The 26300-nt window shown below is 43.1% G+C and overlaps 1 protein-coding gene across 5 annotated transcripts in view; it reads right to left on the bottom strand.

The window, feature by feature from the left end:
- The window catches only part of LOC310706448 (WASH complex subunit 2-like), a 44484-nt gene extending 18591 nt beyond the window's left edge, over positions 1 to 25893 (bottom strand). For 4 of the 5 annotated variants that reach the window (XM_083502174.1, XM_083502176.1, XM_083502175.1 and 1 more), the window contains exons 1-17: positions 25480 to 25893; positions 23076 to 23240; positions 22295 to 22360; positions 19701 to 19871; positions 17701 to 17794; positions 16256 to 16314; positions 15976 to 16020; positions 13426 to 13524; positions 12467 to 12539; positions 11184 to 11237; positions 9888 to 9997; positions 8238 to 8310; positions 5717 to 5773; positions 5020 to 5184; positions 4307 to 4425; positions 2064 to 2153; positions 1654 to 1749 (exon numbers count right to left, since the gene is read on the bottom strand). In XM_083502174.1, coding sequence (XP_083358300.1) covers positions 1654 to 1749; positions 2064 to 2153; positions 4307 to 4425; positions 5020 to 5184; positions 5717 to 5773; positions 8238 to 8310; positions 9888 to 9997; positions 11184 to 11237; positions 12467 to 12539; positions 13426 to 13524; positions 15976 to 16020; positions 16256 to 16314; positions 17701 to 17794; positions 19701 to 19871; positions 22295 to 22360; positions 23076 to 23240; positions 25480 to 25662 — 1719 coding nt within the window. In that variant the 5' untranslated portion in view covers positions 25663 to 25893. Of the gene's footprint in view, positions 1 to 1653; positions 1750 to 2063; positions 2154 to 4306; positions 4426 to 5019; positions 5185 to 5716; positions 5774 to 8237; positions 8311 to 9887; positions 9998 to 11183; positions 11238 to 12466; positions 12540 to 13425; positions 13525 to 15975; positions 16021 to 16255; positions 16315 to 17700; positions 17795 to 19700; positions 19876 to 22294; positions 22361 to 23075; positions 23241 to 25479 lie in introns of those variants that run through there. The other variant, XM_083502178.1, reaches the window with a different exon arrangement.
- Between the last annotated feature and the right edge of the window lie 407 nt (positions 25894 to 26300).

Here is a 26300-nt window from a genome sequence, read left to right as displayed (position 1 = left end):
GGGAAGTTACCGTATTTTTCGCCCCACAGGACGCACTTTTCCCCCTCCAAAAATGAAGGGGAAATGTGTATGCGTCCTATGGGACGAATGCAGGCTTTTGCTGAAGCCTGGAGAGTGAGAGGGGTCGGTGCGCACGGACCCCTCTCGCTCTCCAGGCTTCAGGAAGCTATCCGCAAGCCTTGGGAGCTCCGCGGGAGTTCCCGTCGGGCTCCCAAGGCTTGCGGATAGCAGCCTGCATCCTGAAGCCTGGGGCGCGCTGCACAGCGCGCCCCGGGATTCGTGCAGATATCGGGCAGCCCCAGAAGCTCGGGGGACAGCGGGGAGGCGGAGCGCCGCCATCCCGCTATTCCCCGACCTGGTTTGGAGGCTGGCGGTGGGGAGAAACGCGCTTCCCACCGTCAGCCCCACAAGCTCGGGGGACAGCGGGGAGGCAGAGCGCGGCCATCCCGCTGTTCCCCGACTTGGTTTGCAGAGTTGCCTGCATCCCGAAGAGAGATGCCTGCATCCCGAAGCCTTCGGGCACGACTTCCCGTGGGCTCCCTAGGCTTGCGGATAGCAGTCCGTTCTGGGGGCTGGGTTCGGGGGAAGCTCGGGCTTTCCCCGCCCCAGCCCCGCGCCTGGGGGGGAATAAAAATTTGTTTCTTTATTCCCCCCCCCCAAAAAAAACCTAGGTGCGCCCTATGGGCCGGTGCGCCCTATGGGGCGAAAAATACGGTAATTTATTGGACTTGGAGCCAATGAAAGCTAGTGGGTGCCTTCAAGAAAGTGTTTTTATCCTTTTATAGATAAAAATGTTACCCAACTCCTCTTTCATTTCCAAGCAACCATGAGGACTAGGTACTTCAGAAAGGAAACTGGAATTCTCAGGATTCTGTACCTATGACTAAATTAAGTATGTCTTACATTCTGCGTTCCGAGATACCCTCTAGACATGGCTTCCCATCAATGTCAGGCGTGTCTAGTGGCCCTACTGTCAAATAACTTGTTTAAGCAAGACTGGCTCCTGAACAATCAAATTCTGAAAGAATGAAGCTGAGCTCTCCCCTGCCCGCCCCCCCCCCCAGCTGAAGACCTATATGTCCAATGCTGTATTGGGGCTCCTCAAAACCTTTGTGCTGCTCTCTGATTGAGATCCTGCAACTTCCATCTGTGTTAAACTCTATTTTGTTGTTTGCTTCATTTCTCAGTCACACCCGCTTTTCTTCCTTTAGGCTCCTTATTTGCTCTTACTGCCCTCCGTGCTCCCAGGTCTTATATCCACTCCTCCTTGTTGAAGTTTGTGGCACACAAGGCTTTTTCCCCTACCCAGCAATTAAATCAACCTAGAGAGAGTCTCAGATGCAGATACATCATGACCGGCTGGCAGGCAAAGAAGGCACCAATTCCAGGAAAAGGAAGAGCAATATTTCCTCACGGTCATTCTCCACGGTTGTTGGGCTCGTGGGGCCAGGCAGTTAATTTCCCCACAAAGAGGTAAGAATGGGCTGCAAACAATTGATGTTTGGAAATCCCCAGTAGGGACACAAATTGGGGGGGGGGGGGGAGAAGGGAGAACCACAATCAGCCCACAGGCATTGTGTCATGCAGGCCTGCATCAGAAAGCATACTTTGCTCTGAAGTAGAACCTAATTTCTGCTTTCAGGCAACACCTACTTCTTCATCCTCATCCTCAAACAAAGATAGTGATGTCTTTGTTGTCACTTTGCTAGAAGATGAACTCTTTGATTTTGATGGATAAGAAAACAAATCCTGTTGGACAGAAAAGAAAGCTGGCATCAGCAATTTCCACCCCCAGAAATACATTTACTCTTCTGGAATATTCAGCATCAATGGGCAGACATGAAGGGTAGCATTCTCTCTTTGTGGACTTCTGGGAACCTTACGTTTTTCCTCCACTACTTGTAGTTTTGCTCAGCTGATTAGACAACAAGGGAGGCACAACTGCAGACAATCAACATAAAGGTGGACCAAGCATCTTTTGTGGCACGCAGGCCAAATCCACTGACAAGTTTGCAGCTCAGCTGGGTTTGGTGCAAAAGTGAATGGTTAGGTTAATAACTTACTTCAGAATCCTCCTCATCAGAAAACAGGCTTTTGTGGCCTTTGGAAAATGTCTGAGTTGAAGACCGGACGTTTTCAGCAGACGGTTGACTCTTAAACGACAACAACAAAACACACACACATTTATGTTTATTTGCAAAGGTTTTGCAAATAATCATGCTTTGGAACTGGTTCTCAACTAGTCGTTGACGAATGCCTTGCAACTCAAACATTTTGGCTCCTGAATGCCACAAACCCAGAAGTGAGTGTTCTGGTTTGCGAACGTTCTTTGGAACCCAAATGTCCGACATGGCTTCTGATTGGCTGCAGGAGCTTCCTGCAGCTAATCGGAAGCCGCACCTTGGTTTCCAAATGATTTGGAAGTTGAATGGACTTTTGGAACAGATTCTGTTTGACTTCCGAGGTACCACTGTAATTGCTTTTCCAATTTTGCGACTCAAAATGTGCCCTTTTTTGATGTCAGTTTGTTAGCTTTATCTTTGTATTCTTTTTCATCTCTGCAAAATACTGCTGCTGCAAAAAAGCCAAGCCTAGAGAAACCCAATACCTGTGTCCTGCTCATATAAAAGAAGACCATGCAGAATGTGAGAAGTAAAAAGGCCGTGTGGGTACTTTCTAAGGGAATTTGGAATCTTTATTGGCAATTCACTGATCCTAGACCCCAAATTGTGTCTTCCAGGAATAAATGCTTAAAAATCTTTGGCAATTTTCCTTTCAGTTACACTCAAGACTGGTTGGGGAAGGATAGATGTTTCTGTTATTAATGTGAACTGCTGGTATAAGAAAGCTTTGTTCTTAGTTGTCTCAGAAAAATTAATCCATTATCTTTAAGGTTTGAAGGGGACTACTTAAACTGGAGCTTTCCAAACCGTGTGTTGCAACACGTTCGTGTGTCGGCTGCAGTATGTAGGTGTGTCACACGAACACTCCCCTCGGTCCTCCCAAGGCTGGAAAGGGGTTAGTTTAACCTCTGGTTTGCTAGTAAAACTGAATTACTGTGTCACGAAATAATGCATGTCTAAAAAGTGTGTCACCAACTTGAAAAGTTTGGAAAGCTCTGGCTTAAACCAATGGATTTGCTGCCACTTGGAGGACTTTTATGATGCACGTAAGCAAACAACATAGAAAGCCACTTATGCTAGTGAAGTTATGACTATCTGGCATTACCTGTAACATATAACTTTGCTTAACTGGTGCAAATCAGGCCACCTTCCCCTGATGCCACGAAAAAGACTATGTTCCTCCTTTTCATTTATTGCCTTCTGCCTCACTCTCTGTTTTGTACTTACCTAGGTTTTCTATTAAGCCATTTCAATAACCTTTTTTGTTCTTCTTCAGTACGTCTTGTGTTATTGTACAGTAGTACCTCAGAGGGACGCGGGTGGCACTGTGGGTTAAACCACAGAGCCTAGGACTTGCCGATCAGAAGGTCGGCGGTTCGAATCCCCGCGACGGGGTGAGCTCCCGTTGCTCTGTCCCTGCTCCTGCCCACCTAGCAGTTCGAAAGCACGTCAAAGTGCAAATAAATAAATAGGTACCACTCCGTCGGGAAGGTAAATGGCGTTTCCGTGCGCTGCTCTGGTTCACCAGAAGTGGCTTAGTCATGCTGGCCACATGACCCGGAAGCTGTATGCCGGCTCCTTCGGCCAATAAAGCGAGATGAGCACGCAACCCCAGAGTCGGCCACCACTGGACCTAATGGTCAGGGGTCCCTTTACCTTTACCTCAGAGGTTGAACAGAATCCATTCTGAAAGTCTGTTGAACTTCCAAAACGTTCAGAAGCCAAAGAAGCCATGTCGGACTTTCGGGTTCCAAAGAACGTTCTCAAACCAGAACACTCACTTCCGGGTTTGCGGTGTTCAGGAGACAAAACGTTCGACTTGCAAGGCGTTCGGGATCCAAGGTACAACTGTATTAAGATTTACTAGTGCTGCTGTCTTTTTAAAGTCTTGATAGTAAAAAGTGTTTTGTTTTTTTTTAAACACAGCTTTCTCCAGAGCAAGATCTCACAATCCTTTCAGAAAGAGTAGATTTGTCAGCAGCTATTGTTTTGAATCGCATGCCAGAAATGTCCAAGGAAGAAGCCAATGGTGAACTTAATGATAGCCAAAAGTGGGTGAAACCACCCCTTTCTCTCCCTAGGCTGCTGGATAGTGGAAGATCAATGAACTGAGAATCTGTCATTATTATTATTATTATTATTATTATTATTATTATTATTTAAAGTTTATTTATGTTGATTACCTTATCTCCTGCTGCAAAGTCTTTATTTTCTTTAGCTGCTTTGTTTGTAACAGTGGTAATGTCAGGCTTTTCCTTGAACAGATCTTCCTCACCTTCAAAGAGATCAGTTGCAGGTTTGGCTGTTTAAAAACAAAAGGTTTACTTCAGGGAAAACGTTAACTCATTAAGAAAGAAGTCAGCTATCAAAGACACTGTGTATATTTTATTGTATTTGCAATGGCTTATGGCTAAAGCACCATATCATATCATACTCATCAGAAAAACAGTGCATAGTCTCAAACCCAGGTTTATTACTCAATGCATGTCAAGGACCTTTCAACAGGAGCTTGTAATTCAAACATATTACAACGGAAGCTTTTCCCATCATTTTACTTTCACACCAACAAAAGCTTCACCTGCTAGATTTATGCATGTTGAGCCACTGTCAAAGGCACAAGGCACTAAAAGAAGTGGCAGTCTTAAATATAAAGAGACCTCTGGGTCTAGGGCAGTATCTAAATTCAACAAAGAATAATAAAGGGTGGCTTTATGTTGCTTGGATTTGCTTGGCATTGCTTGGATGATTAAATAACCCATTGCTGCCACACTTCTCCTTCCAAAGTTCTAACCAAAGACTTCTTCAGCACTTCTGTTCCAAGCAAGGCTTTGTGGGAAGAACAAGTTATCAGAATGCTTAAAGGAAGAGTCCAAATGAATGAAGTGTAGCAGCTTACCTGAAATGAAACTTTTCTTATTTGACTCAAGCTTGCCGCCATCATCATCATCATCAAAAAGCCCAACATCTTCATGTCTAGGTGCTTTATCTGTGACAGGTTCTGCCTGTTTCTTATCCTCTTTCCCCTTTAGAAATGAGGAGGGGCTAAACACATCATTTCCACCTATAGAGGACATACATTGTCATCTCATGTTTAACAGAAGTTCCTATTATTGTTGAAACTAATTAACTGTTGTTTATAAAAGTTCTCTCCAAATCTCCGATGCAAATATTGGACAAGCTAATGGCGACTTCTAGACCTCGCTTTTAAAAATCATTAGGAACATTATCACTTGGTATTTAACACCAGCAGCGATTAACAAGTAAATTGGAAAGGCAAATCATCATAATTGGAGAACTATATGAATATGCAAGCTTACTGATTCCCAACCCCACTCAGTCATGACTTAACATCACAAAATAAAACAGCTGGGAATCTCTAGCCTACAAGCCAAATGTGAACCTGTAGCCTCCCAATTTTAGCTCCACCCAGTTAGGCTTTCCTTAGGGGAGCAGATGAGATCAAATGACCTACAGGTGTCCTAGAACTTACCCTGGAATCCACTGTAATGCACAGGTGTTTGCAACAGACACATTGATGTGAGGGTAGAAAGTATAAAAAACACTATTTTAAGTCAACTCTAGATTACTCATACCTGGAAAGAGAGATACTGCACCAGCAGGAACTTTCCTTGTAGGTTTTGACGATGGCTCTAAAAAGCATATAATGCGGTCAAATTGAAAATGCAAAACATTCACTTCAGAGTTACTTCCGATCAATTATAAAACGGAACACTAGAAGGAGCATTTTTCTAATAAGTTAACCAGTTTACAAGGAGTGGGGAGGTATAACTCGAAGAAAATACAAGGGAAATCTCACAGGTACAGTTTGTCCTATTTCTACTTTTCTGGCTGACATTAAAGGCTCTTAACCTTCCACTCAGTAGCTGCTTCAAGGGTAATAAGAATGACCTCACCTAGAACAATGTTACATCCAACACTTTGGACATTAAGACATATGAGGTCCCCAGACCTGTTCAGTGAACCCAAAGACTGGATTGCAACCACACCTACAAGTCACACCCTCTAAGACAATTGCACGTTCAATGTTAACCTGAAGGAGACCTACACCGTATATCTGAATGCATGTATCGTATTTTTCATTCCATAAGACGCACCTGACCATAAGACGCATCTAGTTTTTAGAGGAGGAAAGGGGGAAAGCCCCGTTTTTGGGGGGATCAGCTTACAGTTGTGCAGCTTCTTTTGCAAAGGGGAAAAGCCCCTTTTTTTGAGGATCAGCTCAAAGTTATTGAGCTTACTTTGCAAAGGGGAAAAATCCTGTTTTTATGGGGTTCAACTCACAGTGCTGCAGCTTCTTTAGGAAAGGAAAGGGAGCCGTTTCTACAGTTTCCAGACAGATAATCTAATTAGTCAGTCACATGTCACTGGGGAAACAAACAGTCTCTGTCTGCAGAACATTCAACAGTGGAGGCCTGGGCAAGGAGCCGGGGCCCGAAAGGGAGCCAGCGATCGACCACACATTTGCTCCATAAGACGCACAGACATTTCCCCTTACTATTTAGGAGGAAAAAAGTGTGTCTTATTGAGCGAAAAATACGGTACATCCCCCTTCACATGAACACTGAATATGTAGGTACTGGGGACATGGCTGGTGCTCATGATCATTCCCTTCACTGTATACATGGGGGAAAGCGTTAAACTCCTCTTTTATGTCCCTAAGTTTGAGGGACATAAAATGCCCTGCTCATACAGTTCTAATAATCAAGATGGCTTAGATCATATTCAGATAAAATTTCTCTCTGAAGTACTTAATCATAGATATTCCCACCACCATCACCCATGGTCTTTATAAATATCAGTATATGAAGACGGCATTCAGCAAACTCACCCCATTCTGGTCTGCTAATAAAGGTGTGTGAAGGAGAACCACAACTCCCACAGCTGACCACAGCAGCCTACATGTGGCTCTTGGCCTCTAATAGCTGCCGTCCTGTGGTGAAATGGGTCAGTGTGGCTGTTAAGCAGAAGGTTGGTAGTGGCAGGATTCCTGAATTGCAAGGAGTTGGACTGCAAACTCCTTCCAACTCTACAGTTCTATGATTCTATGAAGTACCGTATTTTTCGCTCTATAAGACACACCAGACCACAAGACGCACCTAGTTTTTGGAGGAGGAAAACAAGAAAAAAAATATTCTGAATCTCAGAAGCCAGAAGAGCAAGAGGGATCGCTGCGCAGTGAAAGCAGCAATCCCTCTTGCTGTTCTGGCTTCTGGGATAGCTGCGCAGCCTGCATTCGCTCCATAACACGCACACACATTTCCTCTTACTTTTTAGGAGGGGAAAAGTGAGGCTTATAGAGCAAAAAATACGGTAAGCATAACCCCCTTAGTTTTGCCTGTTTTCGTTTTAAAAGTGTCCCATTTTCAAAGCCTTGCTCCAGGACTCACTAGTTGCTTTTAGGGGTTTGAGCAGGCCATTTTTTGTTCCTTGCCCCTGCGCTCTATTTCCCATCCCACCCCGCAACCCCTTCAAAAGACATCCTAGTATTCCTTGCCTCAACTGCTCTCAACCAGAGACTTGATGGGCAGACCGTGCAAATCAAACTTCCGGTTCCCAAGGAAGCTTCCTATGTTCCTAACATGTAGGCTCCTACCTATACCCTGAACCTCCTTAAGACTCCTACTTTAGATGTTACAAGGAAGCAGCACTAGCCAACTCTGCAGTGACTGTGGTTCAGATGTCTGAAGTTGCTGCTTTGCAGGTGGGGCGAATCCTTGACTATAAAAAGCTACTATGTCAAGGAGCAAGATTTCCGCATAAGTTTCCTCTCCAGCATGCCATTTCCCCTAAATTCAATGCCTTTTTGTCACCTAAAGTTGTACACTTGAAGGGATGCTCTGCTTCCTAAATGTCAAAACTGGCTCTTGATTTGACCCATCATCAGATGCTACTTTCAAATTTGAAAGGTTTTCTTCACCACCATAAGCACTTGGAAAGTTGCACATTAGAACTCAAGCCAAGGTTTTCTGGCTTCTAATGTATACATCATATAATCAGCACTATGCTCATGTCCAGCATTCCCAATTAATATATCTCCATTACATTTAGAAAATCTCTGTAGTTCAGTCTGTTCCACATTTCAGAAATCCTCACCATCGTTTATTGGGACCCGCGATTCTTTTTCCATCACATCTTCCCCTTTTGGCAATTCAGAGAAAAGGTCACTCTGGATGAAAAGAGAGAGACCAACAGTAAATAGTTTCTGCATGAGATAAATGGTAAATAGGGTAACTGTATGAACAATAGGGACCAAATGCTACAGAATAAAACAATGCTAGACTCAAAAAAGGTGACATTTTGGAAATATACTTCACAAGGGCATGTAGCAAACCACCATTTTGCTTCCTGGCTATTAATGAGACTACCGGGGTAAACAAAATTAGAGAAGGAACCATTTTAATTTAGTTTTCCTTACTGGCTGCAGATTGCAACATGAAAAGTTTAGATTCATTGGGTGGAGAAATCAGCCAGTGTGAGATAATAGGACATCCACAACTTCAGGATTAGGTTATCAAACTATGGGATGAGATATCCGGGAATGATACTTTGTTGCCCATTTCAACATACCATTTTTATTTATATTTATTTATTTCAATCTCATAACATTTATATACTACTTGATTGTAAAAAAACAACAACCCTCAAATTGGTTTAATATCCCTTATCTTCAACCCAAGTAGAAATTCTGCAAGCCACATCTAAAAGGTGCCACTCAATTCCTAACTTTGGAGAGTTGCCCTGGTACCACAGTTTCATCCGCTCTTCTTCCTTTTCGCACTGCAAAAAATACCTGCCTGTGTGGACTGAACTTTATTCGCCAGATGCTCAAACAGCCTGTGACAGCCACTCAATGCTCTACAATGACTCAACGATATGAAACCGTAGCAGCAGAATTATATACTTGTGGTCACCTAACTGTGTTTGAAGAAAGCAAAAGGACAGGATTAGATCCACTGCCTTTAAACTGGATCGCCTTCAACAACCATCTGGATCTCCTGAAGCCTTAAGTGGTTTCCTGCCATTTACAATGATATTGGAAGTGGCTATACCATGCAACAACGGCAGGGAGAATGCTACTAGCTCAGAGATGGAAGGAAGGAAGAAGTACTAGCGAAAGAAAAATGGCAGATGAAACTGATGGAGTATGCAGAGATGGCGAAACTGATGGAGATCTGAAACCAGGAAGATCAAGTATTTACTAAAGACTGGAGTAAATTTGTAATTTACTTAAAAGACCATTGTAAACAGTTAAAATCTTTGGCAGGGATGTAATGACACTTGTAATGTGGAATTATTTATGATAACTATGGTTAATTAATAGATAGATGGTGGTAAAAGATGTGGAAAACTTATATTTAAATATGGAATCCATGGAGGGAGGGAAGGAGGTCCGAAGGTTCAAAAGAACCTTGTATTTGAATGTTTGAAAACGTTATGTTTTTTATGTATAAAATGATCAAAAGCCTAATAATTTTTTTAATATATAAAAAAAGAAGAAAAGAAAGTGGCTATACCATGAGGATGCCTCAACTGAAGCCAATGGTGCAGCTTAATATTTGGGGAATTGTAAATGGGCTCAGCATATCTAAGAATGCTGAATATGAGAGAAATAAGTGACTTCCAAAAAGTGTTCAGCTGATGATAGTTATTGAGACTCTGTGTTAGGTATCACCATCTAGAGCAGAAGGGTATCATCTCTGAGCTCTTTGTTTGATTCTGTGCATGGATTTGAATCATACCAACCTCCTCATCATCAAAGAGTCCTGTCCCACCACTGAAGAGGCCATCTTTAGAGCAAAATGGTGAGAAGTCTTCATCGGTCAACTTGGGGGGCTTAAAAATATCCCCATCATCTAGGAAGAGGGAAAACGTGTATCAATGTATTTTAGAGTTGCTGGAAAGAAGTTCATTATGTGTCACAGAGCGAGCCAGTTAGTAAATTACAGTTCCAAATTGGAGTTAACTCTTTATTAGCAAAAGCAGGTTGTTTGCAGACTTGCCTGTTTCAAGCCTAACTGGCACAGCAGCTTATTCCCTGTAGGCCTTACTACAGGGTGGCCAAGACTAAAGGTCCCTGACTACCCATAGCCATCTATGTCTTCTCCTTTCCAGGGCTTTCCCCAAGCAATCAGAGACTGTGCTTGTATGCAGCCTGTCTTTGCTCTTCCCATTTCACGTCTCTCCTTGTTCTGGGAGTCAGGGGGAGGGAAGTTTGTTGCAGCGGGAGGGGGAGACACCCATGACTCTTCACCAAACCGACCCATCTCTGCCTCTTGACCTCCCTATTCCCACTCGCCTGCTTCAGCTTCTGCCTCTGATTCTGGACTTCTCTCCCAGACTCTCCCAACTCACTGTGCGCTGTTACTCTTTCAGCTTCTGACTCCTCCTCTTCCCAGTCTTCTCGCTCTGACCACTCATCATTGTCCAAGCACCACTCCCCGGGCTCTGAGCCCTCCTCCCTTGGTTCTGCCCACCATGCCTCTGCATACAACCAGCCCATGACATTATGAAGCACTAAGTCATCTACCCCAGAAAGAAGCCAGGAGCAACTCTGACAAATTTACTGTCTGAGGGCCACAAAGACTCAAGCTTCCCCTCTTCCCACTCCATTGTATTTGTGGCTATACAGTTCAATGGATAAAGTAACAAATTGGGACTCAGAGATGAAATTACACTTCATTTGATTCACCTTGGTGTCAAGCTCTTTTGTAGTTCCTTGTTATGTGCAAAAGGAGCAACAAGGGTCTAAAAATGCAATAAAGGGCATCCTCATCCTAGAGGAAACGTTTTAAAACTTAAGAACAGCAACAACAAGACTGCGGTCACAATAAGACATGCAGAAATTGCTCAACCTTCTCCATATGCCTCTTCTGTCTTGGCACTAAAAAAAGGGAACCTGAAACTTCCAACCCACAGTAGTATTCATTAAGATTGAGAACATTAAGAAATTTAGAATAGGAATGACTAGGTGATGCCCCCATCAATTCCACCTCCATACGTCCAAAGAAAACTTAACACGTGGAAAAAACCAATACTTACCATCTGATGAGACACTTTCTTCCTTGTTTGTCACTGTGGTTTTATTTTTTGTATCTACCAATGGTTGAAGTAGAAGAAAGTTAATTGATGATTAACTTTTCTTTGCCAATGCATCGTTTATAGAAACATTTGACAAGCAATAAATAGAAAGCCAGGAAAAAATGAAATATTTATAAATCACTTTTTATCATAGTTCCCCTCAAAGAGCCTTCCATAACAGTAAAATACCATCTATCTAATCTATCTATCTATCTATCTATCTATCTATCTATCTATCTCACAAAGCCAACATAAGAATCAATCAGCATCATATCACTGAAAACCAGAAAGAAACCATAATGTTGCGCTCTTATGCTTGGGTCTGTTAGGGTATACCCACTTTTAACAAAAATAATCTAAACAAGTGCTATAAATTTTCGTTTCTACCTCTCTTGGGGGGTGGAGGGAAAGGGGAAAGCTATTTTCATAACAGAAAGACTTTACCCAAATGGAAAGGGAAAGCTGTGCAGCGCCCCTTCAGCGAAGTGGGAGGAGAACGGAGCCCCTTCCATTTCTCCTCCTGCTTTGCTGGAGAGGTGCTGAGCAGAGAGGGAGAGAACATTTTTTTTCTTCTTCTCCTCCTCTAAAACTAGGTGCGTCTTATGGTCGGATGCGTCTTATAGAGCGAAAAATACGGTATCTTTAGAAAAAGGCCAAGGGTGGAGGGACCTGAAAGACTGAGTATGTGTTGAGTAATTATGGTGGGCTGACTGTTGAGAGGAAAAACACTGAAAATTGGGTGGAAATTGAACATTGGAAAAGGACAAAGCAGCACACCAATATGAATACTTGTCCATTCTCTAGTTCTGTCAACAACTTGCTCTGCACCGTCTCCTGCCTGAGAAGAGAGAGATCTGAAGGATCACATTTGTTCCCTTTATTTCCAGAGTTCAGGCCAAAAGTGAACATCGCCCCAATACAAGAGGGAGGGGACAGCAGCCTTGGGATAGAAATACCAAAAAATCCTTAGAAAAAAACCTATGGGTTGAACCCCAAAACTGCCCAGTGAAGGTGAAGGATGTTCAGTGGCCATGGAATACTGACTGACTAGTTTGGGAAGGAATGAATGAGAATGAAATGGGAGTAGCTGAAATCCCCAGCAGCAGAATTCCACATTGCAACATTTTGCTGCAAGTCACACTTGTCCTGCACGTTTCCAAATGCCAACAGAAAATGTTTTTCACACCGCACACATGCATAAAATTCAACTTTATCAAAGGAAAAAGCTCTGAGAAGCAGCTTACATGATTGCTCTTCTTCTTCCCCTTTGATACGAGCGGCAAGCTCATCTGTAAATGATGTGGGCCTTTTCTTTTTCTGAAGTAGTCATATGCGAATAGAGGGAGGCGGGAAAGAAGGAAACATACACACATATTTCGTTTCAATTTGGTTTCAGAATTTTTAAAAAACTGCTGTTGAAAAAGGTGTATTTTTTTTAGAAAAGTGACCGTTTTTTCAGACTATGAAAGGAATAGGAGATCCTAAGAACAATTGCTCCCACTTCCCAAAAAATGGGTCAGGCGCCCTACTAGTTAACATCACTTTACCATCTAGATTGGAGATTCTCCCCTGGATTATCCAAAGAGTTAAATTAGTCTTAAGACCGCTCTCAGAGAATAGTCAGCGGGAAGCAGATTTGTAGAAATAGCACGCATGTGAACAGAAAACTTGCAGTTCCAATGAGCAACGTTTTGTATGAAAATAGTCTGTTAGTATTATTTTAGATGATTTTCTGTTTTTCAAAGCTATATATACAACCAAATGCAGGTTACTCGTGATCATTTAGGTACATAGCAGGGACTTTTTGGTCCCGTTCTTGGCTGCAAAACACATGGTGGTGTTAAAGCCTTAAACAAAGAAAAAGATGTAGTATAAAACTATTATTATGATTTTACAAATAAGCAGTCTTCAGTACAAATATATTATATTGAAACATTCTACTGGGTCATATGCCAAGCAGAAACTAAGCAGGTTTTACTTAGTGTACTTTTAGATGTCATAACTAGTCTTAGGCTATTTACAGCACCAAGAAGGAAAGCCCTGCTTTGAGCCAACTGAACTGTATCAGAGAGTTTTCTGTCCTTTTCTAAACATGGAAGAGATAATCCATCAACTATGGTCAATATTTTTCCCCCAGGGCTTTTTTTTTGTCCGAAGTTTTTCTGAATAAAACTAGAAATGACGTCAGGCAGCAATCACTTACCAGCCTTGCGTTCTCTTCTAAATCACCTTCTTCATCATCGTCTTCCCCTTTTTCAGAGTCACCAAAAAAATCATCTTCGTCACTCATCAGTGCCGTTCTCTGACAAAACAAACACACACCACACTTCATGCTCCAGGACACTTGAGACAGAAAGTTGTACTTTATTTTACTATTTTTCATTTAGTGGCTTTATAATAAATCTTCATCAAAAGATCTGAGAGTAGTTCACAGTAGAAAAATACGACATAAAAAAGCACAAATAAATCATTAAAACAGAAACAAAACAATAACCCTCCCTCCCACAACCGCATTTAAAAGTCTGCAGAATATTAATCAGCCAAAGGCCTGGTAGAACAGGAACATTTTCACCTGGCAACAAAAAATATATAACGAAGGCATCAGATGACGTATACTGAGCCAGCTTTAGAGTCAATGCTTGTTATGGAGTAGCTTTCCTTTCTGACAACAGGAGCATTCAACCTGATGTTGAAAGCTGTATGACAAGTAGAGTATTCTTCTCTCACACAGTCTTATGTTTCATATCCATGAAAGCCTTTCCCAAGGCAGATATTGTCAGTTGAAGGGCCTGGAATCACTTTTACCTGCTAAGCTTCACAGATTCAAGCAGGGCCAGTGCCACTGGTCATAATGGTTGGGCATTTGCCAATGAACCTAGGGTTCAGAAGGTTCCCCCATTAACTGTGCTCCCCAGATGGCCATCAGTCTTGGGGACTAATCTGATCTTCACAACTGCAGCAAAAGCTGTAAGACCATACCCCCGTCCCCATCATCAGGAAAATCAGTGCTGTGTGTGTGCAAACGTAGCCTGCCATAAAATAGCATCCAGGTACCATTTTCAGGAGCATCCACTGCCAACCTAACCCAACCCTGAAACAACTTCGTGATCTGCCTTTCTCCCCGCCAGAAATCAGCTGAGTACACTGAGCATACCTAGTATTATTTAGAGCTGGGTAAGGAAGCTGCAGGTACGCGGGTGGCGCTGTGGGTTAAACCACAGAGCCTAGGACTTGCCGATCAGAAGGTCAGCGGTTCGAATCCCTGTGACAGGGTGAGCTCCCGTTGCTCGGTCCCTGCTCCTGCCAACCTAGCAGTTCGAAAGCACGTCAAAGTGCAAGTAGATAAATAGGTACTGCTCCGGCGGGAAGGTAAAAGGTGTTTACGTGCGCTGCTCCGGTTTGCCAGAAGTGGCTTAGTCATGCTGGCCACATGACCCGGAAGCTGCACACCGGCTCCCTTGGCCAATAAAGTGAGATGAGCGCCGCAACCCCAGAGTCGGTCACGACTGGACCTAATGGTCAGGGGTCCCTTTGCCTTTACCTAAGGAAGCTGCAACAGTGGTCACATGCACACATATGCATACACAGAGCTGTATTTTGGCAGGCTGATTTTGCAAACCACAACCTCCACTGATTGTGCATCATGTTTGGTTGTCAAAATTGACAACTTCTCTACTTTTATAACAGTAGCTGCCGCTTGTTCTCAGTGCTGCTTGCAGCTTTCTTAAGATCTTCCATTAGACAAGTGGAGGAATAGAGTGTGTCTCTGCTCAGAGCTGGAGCTTATCAGGTTTATTTGCTCTTTTTTTTTAAAAAAAAAATCGAACCTAAATAATCTAGCAGGGAGGAAGGCAAAGTAGAAGAAGGAAAGTCCTTCTTTTCTCTCAAAGCCATCAGGCCTTGCTTGCTCCCATTCATTTTATGGTTAGTTCCCCCAAACTCATACAAAAGGAAAAATTATTAAATATCACATTTAAAGTTAAAATCTTTAACCAGTGAACTCTGAACAATTCTAAATATATCCTAAATCTATTGGAAACATGTTAAGATTCTTTGATAGTCACTTTTACATCTCTTTGTTTCGGTTTAACAAAAAAAATTGCTTTCTATGAACGAAAAGCAATGAATTAGTATGGACTCTGTTCTGTAAAGAAAACTTGGGCAGTTAAGACAATAGCTACCTAAAATTATTTGTAGAACACTTTAAGAAAAATCAGTTGCCATTTGTCTCTTTTTAAACACACACACATTTTATTAGGTTTGACCCATGATCTATGGGTTGCATTCAACATAGCACAAAGGCTAAGGTTCTGTCAGCACAATGATTTTCTCACACAATGAAACCTTCCCCCCCTCTCCCCCCCCCCCAAATCTGTTCCAGGGTTTCTCCCAACCCTTCAGAGCAGTTTTAGGGATGGCATGTAGCACATGGAGGGGAGGAAAGGGGGGGAAACCTCATTGTGCTAGCAGAAATCCTTGTGCTGGCTTCTGCTAGCGTAACAATTTAGTTAAATACAGCCCTTTATCTATTTTGTACTTTTAAAATATTGGAGTTCAGTAGTCAGATCTAACAAGGAAGGTGCATATCTTAAAGAACATTGGAAAGATTACTATTTGCAAGATACCCCATGAGGCCATTTGTACACTTATGCCACTGTTAGATTTCTAACACTCAAAATCCATGGCCCACTCCCTACCCTTGGAAAAGTTGAAGGTTTACATTAGTAGAGAGTACACATGGTGGACTTCTTACCGGTTTGTGGTCTTCCTCACTTGCATTTTCAAATTCTTCCAGGTCCTGAAAGGCAAAAGCAGTTTCAGACTAAATTAAACAGCATTTATACAGGCTTTAGAATGTTCACTTCTTATGTCCACATAATCTTATGGTCTATACCACAGATAAAGTCGGGGACCCACCAACATGAAAATCCATAAATCCCTATAATTTCCCCAAAATGTTTCAATTTTACATTTTAAAGTGGGGGGGGGGGTGGATATCCAAGGGGAAAAAAATTGTCTTCATGCCTTCTTACCTCTTCATCTTTGCCTTCACTGTCAATCATGCTTCCACGATCACTGTCTACTGAACCTTCTGTTTCATAGAAGGGAAACAAAGAAGACTTCAGTGCATATCATCTTATTCACTATATCCCAGGATCCTTTCCCCAGGTAATAATTATACACAACTATGCATATAACTTTCCACCTGACTCTTCTGTAACAATATGAAAGAGCTGACACCTGATTTACTTTTCCATCTGTATCATGTCTCCTACATTATTAAAAATATGAACTGTTTTGAGTGCTTTAGCAGAAAAGCAGTATATAAATGTAGTAAATACATAATCAGACAATCCTTTTCACTCACATAATGAATCACTTTCCTATTCACTTGCAACTTCAGTTCTTCAAACCCAGAGATATTGAGTGGAAGAGCAGTCCTCTTGGGTTCCCATGTCTAAGATGGCAGTGACAAGAAAAGTATTTTCTTTGCAAGAAAACTAGCAGCGGCTGCATGGATTCCCACAGAAAAGTTTCCGTGGATATCAGCACTCTGCATTTCCATGAAGGAACCATTTTTTTTGTACGCTTTCAAATTCATCCCTACAGCAATGAAATTCTGGATCCTGCAACACAGTCCATTTCCATCCCTGCACTACTGAATGAAAATAGGTTTCCTTTTTATTTTTGCACTAATCAGGAAACATAACCAGTGGAGCAAATGGGAAAACCAGGACTTCTTTTTACAAAGAACGTATGTGAGAATATACAGATCTTTATTCTTGAATGTCTGAGCACTGTCTTTATAACAATTTACCATATTTTTTGCTCTATAAGACTCACTTTTTCCCTCCTAAAAAGTAAGGGGAAATGTGTGTGCTTCTTATGGAGCGAATGCAGACTGCTCAGCTATCCCAGAAGCCAGAACAGCAAGAGGGATTGCTGCTTTCATTGTGCAGCGATCCCTCTTGCTGTTCTGGCTTCTGAGATTCAGAATATTTTTTTTCTTGTTTTCCTCCTCCAAAAACTAGGTGTGTCTTGTGGTCTGGTGCATCTTATAGAGCCAAAAATACGGTAGTTTGTATTCTCTGACTGCATTTGCTTTTGTTTCTTTTTGGAAAATTTAATAAGAACAACAGCAACAAAATTATGTGAGGGAGAAAGTTCATCAGAACATACCCTGATAGGTTCCATAAGGACACAACTGAAAAAGATATGGTTTTGGGTACTCAAACATATTCAGTAGCCATCTCACACTTAAGTCATAACCAAAGTATCTAGTGGATTGTTCAAAATACTAAGACGAAAAAGCGACACATTTTTCAAAGCGTCAAAAATTAGCCATAGACTAGGTTTTCCAAGCTAGTTAAGATTTTGTCAGGCACCCTTACAACATTTTTAGTAATGAAGTATTTGGCCTGCCACAAGTCAAATACAAATCAATATTTACCAATACATTATTAATCCTATCACACACCTTCACTGGAGAGATCGCCAAGCCCAACATCATCTTGCTCCATGAAGAGCTGAGAGCCAATTAAATATGGTAAAGGCCTGTCAATATAAAGATCCTGTAAAAAAAGGCAAAAAAGTATTTTTAGATTTCAAATGAATATGCCACAGGTCAAAATTACACATTTCATAGATAAAACTCCAAAACACATTGAATGATTTGTAGTGTCCTGTCTTGATGGTAACTCCCAATTCCAGGTTTGAAATTAGGTACTCGGACACCACCACAGAGTACAAAATTACCTCCAGGTGAGTCTCATCTTAGCAGATAAGGATAGAAGGAAGAATGAGAGCGCCTCACTGAATTAATTGCCAATTGGGATCTTCCTTCTAACTGTAATGTACAGTGGTACCTTGGGTTAAGAACTTAATTTGTTCGGGTGGTCCGTTATTAACCTGAGGTACCACTTTAGCTAATGGGGCCTCCCGCTGCTGCAGCATGATTTCTGTTCTCATCCTGAAGCAAAGTTCTTAACCCGAGGTACTATTTCTGGGTTAGTGCAGTCTGTAACCTTAAGCGTCTGTAACCCGAGGTACCACTGTATATCAGCTCCCTAGGGCTAAAAGGAAAGACCAAAAGCTTCAGAAGTTAAGCACTGTGCAGACTCTTTGGAGAGGGCTCTCTTCTTTGTGGTGCTGATAATGCCAAGGTTGCAGGTTCGATCCCCGTATGGGACAGCTGCATATTCCTGAACTGTAGGGAGTTGACCCTTCCTACATTTCTATGATTCCTTAATTCTTGCTTTCTGCTAAGTCTCCAAGAGGACAGGTTCCCTTTCCTCTTTGGTCGCTGAGCTACTATCACATTCCATCTCCTGTCTTCATCTGCAGAGAAGGTGCTGAGTGTGTGTATGAAGACTGGCAGGGTGGACCAGCACAGGCAAGAAGAATAACAGATAGACAGCACTGCCTTGATACTCTTCACCCCTCCACCACCATTTATAACACATTGTAGCCAAATTATTATGGAGGCCTGCTGTTGCTTCTAGTTCAGGATGTGAGAGCAAGACTCACTTGTTCAGCAGGTTTGAGGGAGACAGTGAGGACTTGCCAATCTTCAAGTATATGGCAATGATGGCTCACCAATGCCTGGATGTCTGTCATCTACTCTTTTGTCAATTGTCACTGCTAATAACTCTCTGTACTTTTCTGCATTTCACAATGGTTCTCTCTCAGTAACCCTGTAAGTAGAGACTTCAGTCCTGCTCGCTGCAGGGTTCTGAGCAGGATTTAACCCCACGGTCATCAAACTGATGAGCAGGGGATTAAATCCTGTTGCTTCTGCTGTGCATGCCAGTTCCCCTCGCTGTTAACATCACGCCTGTCGGAATGACATGAGGGGGTGTGATTTTGGGGGAATGGCATCACAGGCCAAACTGGACCCCGTGGTCGGCCAAGAGTGGCCAACAGGCAGGAGGTTACTCATCCCTGCTTTACTGTGTCATGAGCTTTCAGAGTTAATGTTACTGAAATTTAGAAATGCACCCAGATCAATTTCTCCGTGGTCTTATTTTCCAAGGTACAGGAGAAAGGCTATCAGTATTTACAGCTAAAAAATGGTAAAGGTAAAGGACCCCTGGCAGATAATCAGCAACACCTTTCAGAAGAAGCGCTCACACTATTGTGTATCTTCCACTTTCCATCCTTCAAGTGTACAGTGGTACCTCGGGTTACATACGCTTCAGGTTACATACGCTTCAGGTTACAAACTCCACTAACCCAGAAACAGTGCTTCAGGTTAAGAACTTTGCTTCAGGATGAGAACAGAAATCGTGCTCCGGTGGCGCGGCAGCAGCAGGAGGCCCCATTAGCTAAAGTGGTGCTTCAGGTTAAGAACAGTTTCGGGTTAAGAAAGGACCTCCGGAACGAATTAAGTACTTAACCCGAGGTACCACTGTAGTTGCTCTGCAAAGTTTGAAATTAAAACATTGTAAATTTACTCTTTTAGAGACAAAGTTACATTACCTTTGGCTCCAATATTAGTTCTATCCTTTCATTAGTTTCTTCTTCAGAGTCTGAGTTCCCTGCTTTGATGTCCACCTGTTCAAAGGCACTGTCCAACACCTGCAGCCCATAATTCACAGCTTCTTGGATTTTGGGAATCAGATCGGCTTCTTTCTGTTCACGGGTTTTCTCCTTTAGAATCAAAAGAAACACATTTCATTGTTAATTTCCCATTACACTCATTTTTCAAAAATGTGATGGGGAAAGTTGGGATTTTGGTCAACATGGCTTGACCACTCTTAATGGGATGCATTACTAAATATGGAGCTAAAACGTCCTGAATAAATGGAATGCCTTCATAAAGCTGGACTTTAAAAAAATAAATATGCCCTCCTTTTCCCTTCCATGAAGAAGTCACTTAAAGTGCCTAACAAATAAAAAGCAAATATGAAAGCAAAAATAATCCAATCATAAAAACACAAATAAGCTGAACTTAAAACTGCAGCACTAACTAACCATGATAAAAGAAGTCAACAGAACCTGATCACCAATAGTCATTTCCTACAAGACATGGAAGGGACGAGTACTCATAATTGACAGTAATGAGCAGCAATACTGACAATCATGAGGCTGGATCAGAAAAGGGGAACTTGTGACCCTCCAGCTATTTTTGGACTTTAATCCCCATCAGCCCCAACCAGCATGGCCAATAGTCAAGGATGACAGGAAATATAGTACAATAACATCTGGAGAACTACAACTTCCCCACCCTGGGCTAAATACACAAGGTTAAGGCATATACGGCAAGACTGAGTTTAAAAGACAGAGATGGGGTGGAAAGAAAAGCTTTCTTGAATCACAGGACTGCAAAGTACCTTGGAGATCATCTACTCCAGGGGTAGACAATGCAGTGCCAGTGGTCAAGGAGGGTGGGAGTCCAACAATTTCTCAAGGGTACTACATTAGCTATCTCTGATCTAGTCCGATTCTTGTCTCAGTGCAGAATCTACAGGAAGCAACTACAGTATTCCTGACAGATGGCTATCTAGTTTCTATTTAAATACTTCCAGTAAAGGAGAGTTCACTACCTCTCTGTTGAACAGCTATTACACTAGGAAGTTTCTCCTATTTTTTAGTCAAAATCTGCCTCCCTGGAATTTTGGCCCATTGATCCTGCCCTCTGGAGCAACAATGAACAAGTTTTAACTCAAATACAGACAGATTTTACAGGACTAGGGCCAAGTCCTTGAAAACAGTTCTTCTCTAATAAGTCAAAAGATTGTAATGGACAAAAAGAGCACTTGGAGCTTTTAAATTCAAAAGCGGCAGCTTGAATTGTGCCTAGAAGCCAGCAGTTTGCCAATTCAGTAGACTCAAGCCAAGTTGAATAGGCTTAGATTGCAAGAGGACATTCTGCACTGTACAAACAGCCTTTGATGGCAGCTCTACTTAAGTGCCTTCATTTTCCCATCAAAAGTGAAAAACAAAAGGACCCCAAATAACATTTACAGTTCCCAACTGCAGAACTACTGCTTGGCTTGAGTGATAATTATTATATCTAACTGCAGCTTGACTAGTTGATGACCAGGTTTAGACATTTGCTGGGGTGAGAATTTCCATGTGGTGGTTAAGTGGGTACCCCTCTTTCTCACCACACAAATAACTTCATGCATGTTATGGGCAATCAACATGGGTTCTCAAAACTGATGTTTCTCCATTTGCGACTGTGCAGAGAAGTTATCCACACCAGCTATCCACACAACTGGGAGCATGAGTGGAGTGTGTATATCATATATCATGTTGGGGAGGGGATGGGATGATTTCAATCCTGAAACAATTCACAGTCTTTGACACGTCTGCCTTTTAAACTGCACTCAAGAATGATATCACAACACAGGGCAGGAAATGCCAAAGATGGAATTACAGTCTCTCTCAAAGACTAAAGCCATAAAAAATAGGATCTTTAGAGCTCAGGAACATCATTCATCTGAAGGCTTCCAAATGAAATGATTCACCTGTGCCTGAAGCACATGAAATCCATTATTACACATTAGAGGAAGGAAGTGGGCAGCTGAGAGGGGAACAAAATACCATTGGACACCACCCTCTGAAACTATGTTACCTATAGCTCATCCTCCTGAACCTTTCAACAAGCAGACTCCCACCCTCCCCACCTCAGAGAAAGGAAGAGAATGGTGGAAAGAGAAAGGTAATTTGGGAGGTGTAAGGAGGCAGAGCATGCCCTCAAAGAGATTGAATGTGCTTGCTTGGCAGCTCCAGAGAGGGGCCAGGAGCTGGTAGGCAGGAGGTGGTTGACACACACTGACTACTCTCAAAATATAACAATGGCCTGCAAATATTGCAGTTTTGCTCTTGCAGAGGAGAAGCTTCCTACCAGCCATCACTGCCCTCTGCATCTGAATCCTCCATGATTAAAGCAGAACTCATTTTTTGGCAAGTGTGGGGAGAGTCTGCCATTGATAAATACCTCCTCCCACCTTCCCTGAACTTTCAATTTGTAATCTTCAGCATTGCAAATAAATATTGAAGGTTACCATTACCAATATATTGCATATTCTTATGTATTATTACATATTCTTATATAATCCACTTGCCTGTTCTGGTCTGTCGCTCACTTCAGGTTTGGATATGGTTTCTTCCACTTCATCATCATACACTCTCTATAAAATTAATTCAAACTTTTTTTATTAAGTTTCAGCATCTGATACAAATAGCCTTCACAAGCAAAGGCGAGTCACCATGCTACCTGTGCTATTAATACTTTTCAGTGGAAGAGCTGAACAGCAAGTGCCCAATGAAACAAGATTACGGCATCTGTTTAGCCTGCACCATCACAGATAAAGTGGGTGGGGGGAGCTTTCAAGCCAAAGAGACAAACAATACCCCCTCCCCCATAGCTCCTCTCCTAAAATGATTCTTTTACTTCATGTACATGATCCCCAAGTGGAAAATATGATAGTGAAGAAAGGAGCTGGGGGTTGTAAATCTGGTGGCCTGGAGGTGTGTTCAGCTCCCCTTACCCATGTACTTTGCCTCCCTTTCACTTAAAACTAGTTATGCTATAGCATAATCTGAAAATTTACTGTTCAACAAGTCAGCCATTCCTCATTTTTCATATTTGCATTCCATTTCTTACACATCTCAGAGAGCAAGAATCTATCCTTGCATTATGGAATTCAAAAACACCCAGTAATCAATTACCTGCTTACATGATATTGTACTCGGAGTTGCAAGGGATAGGCACACAAATCAGATCTATTAGAACTATTGTGTTCATTACGAGCACTTCCTTCTATGATGCCTTCTCACACTACACCAGAGTTGGCTTAAGCATATCTCAGTTCATATCATAGTATTCAATTACTGCACACTCACATTTTCAATGAACTGTGTATTTGAAAGCATGAGGAAGCCATTGAAGACATTGTGCAGCCGGCAATCTACACTTTTGGTTTCATGGATCAGCCTGTCCATTTGCTTCTTGATTTCATGTGTCCTGGAGATAGTTTGCTGGGAGAATTCTTGCAAAAACCGCAACAGCTACAAAAACAGAATATGCACTTGCTCAGACTTTTAAGCCATAGCTTAGAAACTGAAGTAATGATGTAAGACAAGGAGAACAGGAAAGTGTTCTTCCTACAAAATAATCAAGCTTGCTATCCAGCAACTAAAAAATGCAACACAGGCAGTTTATAGAAAGCAGCTAAAAATATACTACCGACTGTGTAACAACCATATTTTTGGAGAATGAACTGAGAGTAGAATCTGAACTGTAATAAACAAAGATGAAGCTCATGGTGCTCTATGTACTATAGAAGGTGTGAGGAACCTCCAGCCCACAGGGCCATTTGGCCTACAAAGCTGTTTTCCCCAAGGAATTCCACAGGCAGAACATGGCTATTGGGAAGAGCTCTTATACCCTACCACACCCCACATGTCGGACATTAAGAGGGTTCAGATGACCACCACTCCCATACACATTGTAAAAACAAGTACGTGCTTGCAGGGATGCATAGGTCAACCCTGCCACTCCCACCAACACATCTGGCAGCTAGCTATCCTTCTGGCATAGCATCAGATCAGGATGACTTGCAAGGAGTAGTATTATGTTCAGAGCTCTGGGTGGGCGGTGGGGGAGATGGCTGCTGGGTACAGTGGGGTGGGCATGCATGGGCTGCAGGACTTTTGTTGTGGGGGGCAGAACCAAACTATCAGCAACACGAATGGTCAGTTAGTTTAGTATTTTTATTTTTCTACTTGATTTGGGGGGTGGCAGCTGCCCCCCTGCAACTCCCTGGCCATGCCCATGTGGGCAGAGCTTACCACACACACACACACACACATTCTTTCCATGGGTGTAAGGGATCATCTCTTATGGGGTGCAGGCAATGGGGTGAAAGGCTGCGTCCGTCTCCTGGGTGAGTTGCAAATGTCCACACATACAATACACAGGTGGTAGTGCCACAATTTGGCATCCCAACTGCCTTTAGGCACCACCACACTTAAACAAGATAGGTGGGGAACTAACATTGCACCACTTTTGCAACTCCACCGCCAGCGGAAGGATGGCTCATTTCTGAAAGGAAGACACAAGCCTTCCTTCTGTTCCGACAGCAAAATGGGACTTGCTTGGAAGGTGGTGGACTCTCCTTCATTGGAGGTTTTTAAGCAGAGTTTGGATGGTCATCTGTCATGGATGCTTTGTAGTTAAGATTTGGGGTCCCTTACAACCCTACAGTTCTACAATTCCTCTTATTCTTCTGGCAGTGCATGCCTGCTACCTGCAGCATGTCGTGCTCTTCTCCCTATGGCGGCCAAGGCTTTTAAAGCATAAGAAGTAGGGTTTGCCACCTTTGTTCTGGCAAAACATAGAGCGGGCTGGGTTTTTCTTTTCTTTTCTTTTCATCTGGCTCTGAAGTGACTTCAAAACAATCAATTACATTACAACCTAGAGCAGCCTAAGGGGATGGCCCCTCTGGAATTTGTCACACATGCACACAAATTCGCAAATCTTGTGCTTGGCTATCTGGAGCTTAAACACACGACATTTCACACCCCCTTAAAAAAACCACATGCTTTTGGCCAAAGAATATGAAGAAGATTGGCAAAACAAACTAATGAACTACGCAGGACATATTACACAATTTGAAACCCAAGAGAGAAAAGGACATCGGTGTTTTTTTTAAAAAAGGGAAAATGTTTAAGGCATATATTGCAAGCTTTGTGTATAGGTTTCTACATTAGTCAAACTTCTAAATATCACTTGTAACAAGATGAGTAGGATTTTAAAATTGGACTGTTAAGAATATAAGATTCTATAGACGTGCATGAATTAGTATAAAATAATGGAACCAGGACTGGGAGTGAAGTCAATTAAGATATATGAGTTAAATTTTGGATATGATGTTATTTTGGTTTTGTTGTTGTTATTATTACAAAATTAATAAATTGTATCTTAAAAACAACAACACAACGTGCTTTTGGAGACGATCCCTAACTTGGCAAAGAGAGAAAGAGACCTGAAATACAGGACGAAAACTGTTTATCAACACAGGACGTAGCATTTTACATTGAAGCAGGAGGCCATCCCGTATTACACAGGACAGGGGGCGACCCTAGCAGGGCAGGGCAAGGGGAACGACAGCAACGCCCCCCGCCCTCCGCAGGCACCCTGGGCACGGGCTGCGCTCTCTGCACGCGCTCAGGAGCGCTGTTGCCGCCGCGAGGGTGGCAAACCCCCTAACGACGCGTTTATCCGGCAGCGGCCCCGGCCTCTCACCCCCGCGTCGGCGGCCAAGGACCAGCACGGGCTCCCGGCTCGGACCTCCTCCAGGGACCAGGCTCGCTCCCACAGCAGCAGCGCCGCCGCCGCAGCCGCCGTAGCCCCGGGGGGAGCCTCCGCCGCCGCCCCCGACGAGGACGACGAGGACGACGCGGGAGGAGAAGCGGCCGACGACGACATGGTCGCTGACAGGAAGACGCTGAGGCGCCCCTCGCGACGGCGGTTTAACTGCCGCCCTCGGCCCAGCGGTCAGCTGACTCGTCCGGGGCGGGTCGCGTGACTGGGCTGCCGGCTGTTAGAGGCAGGAAAAAAAAAGGGCAGAGCCGCCCCGCGCTCCGCGGCTTCCGGCCTCATTTTCGAGATTTCGGAAGCGCGCGGGGGGGGGGGAGGGAGCCGTGAGGGCGCCTGCGCGAGAAAGGGCTGGCGCGTGCGCACGCGCGCACGCCGAGGCTGGACGTTCCACATAGAGCCCCGCCCCCTTCTCATGGAATCGTTCAGAAAGGGGAAAGGGTCCCATGGGTCATCTAGTCCACCCCCGCCCCGGCATAGCTGTCAACTTACAGATTTGAAAATAAGGGATCAGCAGCCAAAAGAAGGGATTTGGGCTTAGCTTATACATCAATCCGGCACTGATGGAGCCCTGCTGCTTTGGCTGCCACTGACTGTGTTTTGCAGCGGGTTGGACTAGATGATCCTAAGGGTCTACAACTCCCACCAAAGAAGAGGGGCAGACAAAACTGATGGACGACGTCCAGATGGCAAAGCTTCCAGGCAGCATTAGAAACCAGGAAGAGGACCTCTTTAATAAAGAATGGGGA

Source organism: Podarcis liolepis (assembly GCF_965112155.1).
Source record: "Podarcis liolepis genome assembly, chromosome: 5".
NCBI lineage: Eukaryota > Metazoa > Chordata > Lepidosauria > Squamata > Lacertidae > Podarcis > Podarcis liolepis.
The sequence above is the reverse complement of the archived record's forward strand: the minus strand, read 5'-3'. Positions and strand labels throughout refer to the sequence as shown.